General features: G+C 42.4%; 2 protein-coding genes across 7 annotated transcripts in view; both read right to left on the bottom strand.

The window, feature by feature from the left end:
- The window catches only part of LOC147019068 (polyhomeotic-like protein 2), a 124,605-nt gene that overhangs the window by 110,414 nt on the left and 4,191 nt on the right, over positions 1-10,000 (bottom strand). For 4 of the 6 annotated variants that reach the window (XM_085899283.1, XM_085899282.1, XM_085899284.1 and 1 more), the window contains exon 3: positions 8,655-8,900. In XM_085899283.1, coding sequence (XP_085755409.1) covers positions 8,655-8,900 — 246 coding nt within the window. Of the gene's footprint in view, positions 1-8,654; positions 8,967-10,000 lie in introns of those variants that run through there. The other 2 variants (XM_085899286.1, XM_085899291.1) reach the window with 2 other exon arrangements.
- Positions 5,583-8,644, bottom strand: LOC147019069 (uncharacterized). Its single transcript, XM_085899293.1, has one exon. The coding sequence runs from the start codon at positions 7,590-7,592 to the stop codon at positions 6,318-6,320; it is 1,275 nt and encodes a 424-aa protein (XP_085755419.1). The 5' UTR covers positions 7,593-8,644; the 3' UTR covers positions 5,583-6,317.

Here is a 10,000-nt window from a genome sequence, read left to right as displayed (position 1 = left end):
ACTTTACCTGCTCAGTGTTCCTATCAGATCTCATTAAGGCAACGGCAAACATGTCCTTGCCATGACAATGCTTTGGCAACACTGACACTGTGTAAAGGGTCTGGACTCATAAATAATCATTTGTACTCATGGGCCACAAAGTGGAATCCCAGGTTCAAATCCCATATAAATACACATTTGTCATATATATATATATATATATATATATATATATATATATATATATATATATATATATATATATATATATATATATATATATATATAAATATAATTGTCCTTCCAATTCATGAAAATTTACACCGATGGTTCCTTTTTCTTTGAATTACATAAAGCTTCTTCATGAGCTTAAGCTCACCATTAAAAAAAAAAATTCCACAAGTCATGCTGTGAGCCACCAAAGACTCTTGGAATGGTTTGCAGCACTTACAAACAAGTGCCCTCAAATTTGTGCTGTCGCATGTTCAAAGAGTGAAAGAACAGTATCAACAGCCTCTGCGGTCAAGCACGAGCCCACTTATGGTGTTGTTTTGAACATCACCATGGTTACATCGTACAATTGTCCTGTTATGTTATTAAAACTGAACAGCGACTGTGGAACATAGAGATCTGCATGCTCACTTGCATCGATGTAATCAACCCATTGCAATAAAACAATGGTCATCGTAGCAAGTCTTGTGCATCACAAGTTAAACATTGCCCGAGGCAGACTCTGCTCTTTCCTATTTGTTTCAGAATTGGAATTGTTTAATTTGCTCTCGTTGCTTGGACGTACCTTTCATGTCAAAATAGATAATCCCATCAACATAATGCCAAGAGTCAGCAATATATATATATATATATATATATATATTTATATATATATATATATATATATATATATATATATATATATATATATATATATATAGATATTAGGTTGGGGACCAGTGGGACCTACCTTGCACCCCCCCCCCCCCGTGACAATTTTTCACTGATACCACAGTGTTCATATATATCCCAAATATCAGAAAAAAGATGTTCCCAGAAAAATAACTCATTTGCACTATGCTTTATTAAGCTGTTTCCATTTTTGCATGTAATTAAGCTATCCAAACATTATTCTACATCTCTGACAACAAAGGAAATATGTTCACTTTATTCCTTGACCCTCCAAACATATGTGTTGATTCCTCATTTACAAATTTCCATGTACCAGAAGTTGAGATATTTACGAAAATGAGGATTTCCATAATGTCGGATCCTAATTTGCATATCAATGCATTTAAAATTATTTCCACTACTTTTACTCAAACAGAAAATAGTTATGTTTTCCATAAACACCAACAGACATCACAAGTCGCAGTTATGTATTATATCAGGCCCAGGTAATTAACTCTATTGATTAATCTGATTTCGCATGATTTTCGAACGATTCATTGTGCTTTGTATTTTATGCTAATTAGCCAACTTTAAAAAAATTCAAAAATTTTAGTATATTTTTTGCCAACCTGGCTTGTATCTGGCAGCACTTGAGTAATGTTTTTTTGACAAAAAACTGACGTGTGTGGTAATTACAAGGAAAGAAAATGGAAATTCTTGCATTTTTGTGGGAATTATTGTCTGTCAAATTTAATGAATATGCAAATGAGCTAATTCGCATAAACAAAATATATTTTAATATGTAAATGTATAAGCTTTAATTTGACACCAATTTTGTGATTTTATGTTTATATTTGACAGAGATATTGACATTTTACCGATCTTTGTGAGATTCGTCTATTTTTGATTGGTTGCCATGGAAACAGCTTAATAAAGCATAGTACAAATGAGTTATTTTTCTGGGAACATCTTTTTTCTGATATTTGGGATATATATGAACACTGTGGTATCAGTGAAAAATTGTCGCAGTGGGGGTGCAAGGTAGGTCCCACAGGCCCCCGGCCGTCTGTCGCCCTTATTTTTCCTCAGCAACGTTTATGCACGTATTTCTTTCGCGAGCTTAGACACCCGCATTTTTTGAGAGCGCACGGGTCGTCATGATAACCGTGCGCAAGTGGGGCAGGGTGAGCTTTGAGGGACTCTGCACTCACCGAGACGGCCGGATATATAAAAACGAATTGGAGGTCCGTTCTGAGGAGGGAGAAGAAAGCGAGAGGGCAAGCGAGCCAAAAAGAAAGCGAGAGAAGTAAGCGCAAGAAGCGAGCAAGAAGCGGGTGTAAGCGTGCAAAAAAGTAGAAGAGAAGCGAGCAAGAAGTGAGCAAGCGAGCGTGTGGTGCGCGTGTGGGTGTCTGACCAGCGCCAACAACGAGACGATTCGTCCTTCCCAGTGCTTGAGCAAGCGAGCATGTGGTGCGCATGTGGGTGTGAGCAGTGCTGACGAGTGAGGCACGGGTCGATCAACAAGTGAGGCGCAGGTCAGTCACCGACAGACCGTGTGGGTCACTGGACGTCACCTGTTTCGTTAAGTGTGAGGAGCTGCCCGTGACGTAGCACCAGGGTCTAAACCCGCGACAGACGATCTCGGTGCCCTCCCAGACGTCGACTGGCGTTCAAGGCTGTTCGCGAGAGGGTGCACGGCAGGGCTGGGTGCTGGCGACGGACGTGACACGCACGCACACATTTCAGGACGTTTTCGCTTCACAGACAACTACTCTCTGGTAAGCGAGACTCTTCCTCTCCCCCCCCCCCCCCCGAATGATCTGCTGGGTACCCTTGTCTGTGTTTAGCTGTAAGTCAACCCCCAGATAAGCATTTGTTCTCTGTTGCTTTCCTGGCATTTTGATTGATTTTGCCTGAGTAATTATTCATTTTAATTGTTTTGGAATTTATTCATTTATTTACCTCAGAAAATAAAGTTCTTTTTATTTATTTATTTTCTTATTAATAAATCATTTATTGACTTCCAACCTGTCCGTGTTTGTCCTTTCCTTCCATTGGTCTGGCATTGTCCGAACCTCGATAGACTGGGAGGTAATTACCACAGATTTGACCAAAAATAGTCGGCACACACCAGCGGTTAAAACGCTCGGTCGTCCTAATTAAAATCTAATCGAGATAACATTGGTGCTTTGCGGAAGGCATGCTCCCCGCTCAGGTAACCATGTGACCTCTACTTAAACGGCATAATTAGACAGTGAACACTGGAACTCGTGGGTTAACTGAGTGGCGTTCGTGGTTTTAAAACAACCCACTGTACCAAAGTTAATTGTGAGCGGTGGCCCCAGATCTGGCTCTTCTGAGGACAACCGGAATTAATCCCCCTGAGTGACAAGCTGGTGTCTCGGTACCCATGGCCGCAACAATATATATATATTTTTAACACACACACACACACACACACACACACACACACACACACACACACACACACACACACACACACACACACACACACACACACACACACACACACACACCAGGGTTTTTTTTTTAAACAAGCATGGTCCAGCAATCATATCTTGGTCATATCAGTAAAAGCGATGTCATATGGAAGCAGCATGTACAGAAGCTTGTATTACATTGGGATAAGTTCAAAAATAAAGATATACCAGTTCAAATGTTGCTGGTACTCCTGACCAGACTATCAACTTGTCACCCTGGTGCTTCATAGGCAAGGTGCAATTAATAAATAAATAAATAAATTTCCCATCCTTCAGAGGGGAAGTGATGCCGGGTGTTATGCATGCAAGCATTCACCGGAGGACATTAAAGATCCCATGATGTCTTTAGACAGAATAGACCATTATGTGCTGGAACCCTGGCCAAATTCCTTCCCGAACACTGGGATAGGAGATGGCAAACCACCCAGTGTATTCTTTCCAGAGAAAGTGCTTCAACAGCAATGACAGTGTGAAAAGAGTCTACCACTACTATTTCTTCTTATTCTTGATCAGCCCAATTTATTCCCACCTTGTGGGGTTGATTGAACAAGGGTTTTGGACCATGTTTCACAAAAGGGGAGCCAGGCAAATGTTCTACTGAAGGTGGTGGGGAATTTGTAATTGTTCAGTTATAACTCACTTGCTCTTTGAGAAAGACACCGTGGGATCTTTAAAGTCCACCGACTAATGCGAGCAGGACATGCGGTTTCACGTCCATCCGAGGGGCAGCACCCTTCGTAATGAAACACCCAGCCTGAGAGGTATCAATCCCACAGTTTATGGTCAGGTCGATAATCAAATCCAATCAAGATAGCTCAAAGGCAAGTGTGCCACCTGTGCCCCATCCTGTCAACCTACACTCGAAAAGAGTATGGACATTGGATTGGAGGTAGTTTTGTGTTTCACTATTCATTATTAACCTGCACGCATGCGTAAAGCGGGGTTTCACTTCAGTCTGTCTGTCTGTGATTGAGGAACTACTAGATTTCAATTAAATTATATATTTTGCACAGTGGTTCACAAATCACTTATAAAAACCTGCAATTTAGGAGTACTTTGGCTCTGAAGTTGGCCAAATTTTTCCGCGTCTCGTTACCCCATGCACGTATGTGCACAGTGGGGTAAAGCAATTGCTTCGGTCTGTATGTCTGTGAATTTTTTTTTTTTTAATCATTCCAAACAGGAAACACAGCTTTTATGGAATTCCGAAAGGACAAACAAAAGGCATGAAGAGCTATTTTAACGTGTTGAATAAGGTGGTGTAAAAGACAGCGGTAAACTTCCCATTAGATTGTTTGGGTAATTTTTATAACGCAGCCTTTAACACTTTTCGTTTATTTCAATCAAATTAAATATTTTGAACACCATGGAACACAAATCAGCTTATTGGTAACTCCAATAACCTTCAGTTTTGTAATACTTTGGTCAAGACTCAAGACGGCGGACAAGATTTCCAACATCAGAGCCAATCAAATTTTCCGCTCGAGCCCTCCCGACAGATGAACATAGATATTCAGACAAAATGGCGGCACCCAGCGATGCAATACCTCAGCTCGCAGTGATTTTTTTTTTTAACTGTCCGTTTAGTGCATCTTTTTCTCAAAGATCGTTCCAATTTCCATTCTTGTCAATATAATGAGACTTCGATTTTTTGGGAGGCTGCCAAATAAGGTGCAAGAAGCTCCACATCTTGGCTTGAATAGGGAAGGGGTAACCCTTCCGGTGATCTTTTTCTCAAGACCGCACGGGGTAAACTGTTCTGTGAACGCTCTATTTCACTGTAGCTACTATAGCATCTGAATTAAATAACTACACTCTCCAATCAACCGCTGCAGCAGCATAGTTAGGGAATTTTTGCAAATTGTATTGACCATTATGTGTATTAGCTCTCAAAGGAGCCTCGACAAGGTATACAAAAAATAAAAATAAAAATAAAAATAAAAATCTGTGAAAAAATTGCTTACCAAATAATTTCTTCACTAACGTATTCATCTAGGTGTCTACTAACACCTATCAATTAGTGCAAACCCAAATCCTTGTGGAAAATTCTGGGGAGGTAATCAAAGTTCGGGTGCTCAGAGGGCCTGCGCGAAAAAAAAAAAAAAAAAAATCGGAAAATTAACTATTGCCAATATTGACTTGTGGGATGTCTAACTAGGGGTTTTTTGGGGTGCTGAATTGATTCCAACCATTATTTTTGAGAAAAAAAACACTCCTTGATCATATAAAATGTATTTTATTGACATTTTTAACAGAACTGTGCTCAATGGAAATGTTGCTTCGTCAGCTTTTACAACCTTATTCATCAAACTCCCCAGTATCTTCCTCACTCCTCTTGTCATCCAGCTGGTTTATGTTCAGGCAAGAGTTACCATGACAGATGCCGCAAGCAGAAATACACTTGACTCCTTGCTTTTTACAGCAGCACCTGAGTGAGCTGGAGTCCCCCGCACAGTTGCAGCTGGCAAACGTCAGGAGATAGTCTGGTGCAATGGGGTCTGTAGAAGGGACTGGTGCATATCCTTGCTCAGTGAGTTGCCATCCATAGTCCCAGGCATCCAACGATGGACTTTGCAGCATCAGGCAGTCTCTAGTCTGGAGGTAAGCTTGGAGAGAGTGCTGTGCTGCAGCTACTGTTGTCGGGGGGAGGTTCTCAGGTTTTATGCTCCCAGTAGCAGCTCGCTTGCTGAAGATGTCGAATCTCAAGTCTTCCAAGTCTTTGGAGGATTTCCCATGGAACATGAGCTTGAAAAGATCACAGCCTGCTTTAATGATATCACCTTTCTCAGCTCGGATGTCCATAAACACGTCCATTGTCCTCTCTGCTTCATCAGTCTTGCAGAGCTTGCTTAGCAAAGTTGGTTTGCTAAACCCAAAAATTGCAGACACTGTATCGCAGCCAGAGAAGCTGTGCAAGAAGATGAGATACCTCCGATATATCTCTGGGAGGGCCTCCTAGATCTTTCCGACATCATAAGATGTTTCTTTGGCTGTCGTGAGGAAGATCGGATGGTCTGCAACATGAAGAATCAGCATAACCAGGACGTCTGTGTCCTCAGCCCTCACCTCGACAGGGGACTCTCTTGCCTCATGTGGAACTGCGCGGACGATGGAGGTGTCGGCATCATTGGAGCATTGCTGTACACTGATTCCATTCCCACTAAATGTCTCAGCAAGGAGAACGAGCTGGGCTTTGTTGTTCTTGTTATCGAGGAACTTTTCTCTTGCAATAATGATTTTGAGATCCAGACGAATCTGAATGTCACAGCATGCATTCTTTGTTCGTCTCAAGTGGTCATGGTCCTTGGTGGAGCTGCCATATCCGTCAAAGACCACCGTTATCCGGAGGTGATGGCTCCCCATGGACTTCACAAACCGGAGGTAGCTCTCGGCAACATCCTTCCAAGTAAGGTTAGCCACCCACTTGACATTGTGCAAGAGCCACCCACCATCAACCACAAGGCTTGTGCAGGGGGGTTGTTCGACAGGTGCCACACATGCCTTCAGGGACCTTGCTAGGGTAGCCTTGTCTGGCTTTCGCAACTTTTGATTTTTGTCAAACAGAGACATCGGTTTTGGCATCAACTCAAAGCGCAGAACTTCTTTGATCTTGACTTCACGATCACTGATGACAATGAGGCGGTTGAATAGCTTCAGTGAGTCAATGACCAGCTTCTCGCCATTGACTTTGGGTCCAGATCTGAGGCTTACAAGTGATTTGACCTTGTGTTTGGTTACCATTGCATCCACAACAGTTTTCCCATCCATATTAGCCTGTATGGCTCTGCCAACTTCTTCTGCTTGATAAGCATTGACTTTGTCTTCGGGAGTGCTGCTGAACCCAGTTGAGAAGGACACCAGAGTCTTCTTGTCCCGTATCGCATCGAAAGGGTTGACTTCCTCCAACCACCCAACTATGGTGTTGACAGCATCGTTATCTCTCTTCATTTGGGCTCTTTTAACGTCGGTGTGGACAGGTACCCCACATTTGACCATGCTTCTTTCTCGCTCTTGGTGAATGAACGAGAAGTGGTTCAGAGTCTGAACCCAAGACTTATGAGAAGACCCATTCTGAAAGCGGCCTCTGTTTAGACCACCAGAGGATTTTGCCTCACGAATGAGTGTGGTTTCTATCGCGATGTCGGTCCATGTGCCGGACCATTCATGGTCTGAGAACGTGACAACATGGTTGCCGTACAAAGTGAACTTGGATAGAGTTTCCTGGAACATGGGACTCTCCTTTCACTGATGCATCAGCTGTACATACAGCCTTGCTCCCTTTGCGTACTGATGGTGGCCCACTGCTGCGAAGGTATTGAGCATTCCAATGATGCAGCTGAGATGACCTGTGTGGTCTGGGACACGCTCACTCCTGATGAATACCTTGATGAGGTCGATTCTGCCATCGTACCAGACCCAGAGTGCTGGTGGCCTTCCTCCTTCAGCTAAGATCTTCAATCTCTCTGCTATCTTCTCCTCGAAGACAGTGACTATCCTTGGTGTGAATTCTACTGAGTATGAGCACACAAGTATAACCAACAATATAGCAGTGCTTTCAAAAATGTTGTATGTTGGTTTCAGCACAATTTGAACAATCTGAATCAATTGAGCCAAATTACTGCAAAACAGTCTGAGATGTCTAAAAATGTATCATATCAATATTTTACGGCCAGGGATTCATTTTTCCTCAAATCTAATGGTTGGAATCAATTCAGCACCCCCAAAAAACCCTAGTTAGACATCCCCACAAGTCAATACTGGCAATAGTTAATTTTCCGATTTTTTTTTTTGTGCAGGCCCTCTGAGCACCCGAACTTTGATTGGCTCCCCAGAATTTTCAACAAAGATTTGGGTTTGCACTAATTCATAGGTGTTAGTAGACACCTAGATGAATACGTTAGTGAAGAAATTTTTTGGTAAGCAATTTTTTCACAGATGGTCAATACAATTTGCTAAAATTCCTTAACTAGCAATGACATCTGATGTGATCACTTTCGCAAGCACAGTTTCCATGCAAGAACTTTAGCATCGCAAACAAGAACGAATTACAAGTTTCTTGCATCGATAATATGTTGCTACTGCCCCTTTCTTCTGGTGCATACGTCGGTAGGTTTCTTCACTTTTGCATTAAATCATTTGAAACTGGAATAGCATTTGTGAGTATCAAATACTTAACTTCTGTGAATATTTGTAATAACAGCAAACTTTAGCTTTATAAAACACTCAAGCACTCAAACCATATTGTACAATTTTTGAAACCGACACTTCATATCACTCATCCAACATGATTACCTGCTGCACTGAGGCAAGCTGTTGCAGCTGGGAACTGGTGAGCTGAGGAAGCTGAGGGCTGGAGAGCTGGGAGGTCGGTGACTGTGCGTGCTGAGAGCTGGATGCATGCTGGTTACTCTGCGGAGGCAGCTGTGGTTGGTGCAGCGCCGCAGTATGCAGAAGCAAGTGCTGCTGCTGTGCCACGTACATATGCTGCAAGTACTGCGCAGCTGTGCTGGGTTGTCGTTGGAGAGCTTGCTGCAGGACCTGCTCACAGCCACACGGATGTTTTTCGCTCTCCACTTTTCACTCGCCTCTCGTTCTCCATTGCACCTGCTCACAGCCGGATGGACGTCTTTCGCTTTCCACCTTCTACTCTCTTTTCTTACTCCCATGCCATCCAATCGCTCTCTTTCTCCAAATGTATGCAAACCTTAATGTTGAAACAATCAGCCACTTCCCGACGTTTTCGCCAAATTCGGAAAGATGGCAGCATCAAAGATGCAGTTCAACAAGTCACAAGTCTATTTCATTACAAGGCCGAAAACAAGAATTTCCTCTCGCAACATTGTTGGTTCTTTACATTTTGAAAAAGAGTAAGCCATTGTGTGCCAGTACCCTGTCCAAGCTCTAGAAATCCCCTACCAAAATTTGCGGCAATGTCGTATCTCAGAAATGTAATCGGCAGATTATCAGTCAAAAAAAGAGACAGAGATTCACTTGATAGAAAGATTGAAGTTCACCAATGGGAAGACAAACAAATATAACTATTCAAAGTAGTGACCTCATGAAGATGACCTCTGCGATATCAAACTCATGGATTTCTCCCCAGGGATTCAACCACTGAGACAGTATGCATGGTGACAATCCCAGACCTCAAACGACCCACCATCACAAATCATAAACACAGACAGACAGACACGGTTCCTCCATCAACTTTCCAATGTCGAAAAATGGTCAACTCCGATTGGCCAATGCAGGTAATTTCATTTTACAGACATCCTTCTCTTTCGCAAACTTGGAAGCAGCTCATTCCATCATTGACGCATCTGAAGTTTCATATCAATCAGTTCAGTGATGCTGGAGAACAAGACCTTTGAATAAATTGATCGATCCAAGATGGCTGCAAAGCCTTTTGAGCAATCAACTTCATCGAATAATGAGCACCATCTCATGACCATACAACAAACAAACCCTGCGACGTTTTAGGTTATCGGTGTATCGGTCTCAGAGAAAAATGCACCACAAAACATGGCAGAATACGTATACTAATAATAACAACAGCGAGAAACACTTTACAATGCACGTCCCCTACCGATCCTAATCCCTGTTCGAGAGATAAAAATTTGTTTGCGTTTAACGCACGC

This window comes from Eptatretus burgeri, chromosome 10 (genome assembly GCF_056783735.1).
Source record: "Eptatretus burgeri isolate ZD-2024b chromosome 10, Ebu_testis_v1, whole genome shotgun sequence".
NCBI classification, from domain to species: domain Eukaryota; kingdom Metazoa; phylum Chordata; class Myxini; order Myxiniformes; family Myxinidae; genus Eptatretus; species Eptatretus burgeri.
The sequence above is the reverse complement of the archived record's forward strand: the minus strand, read 5'-3'. Positions and strand labels throughout refer to the sequence as shown.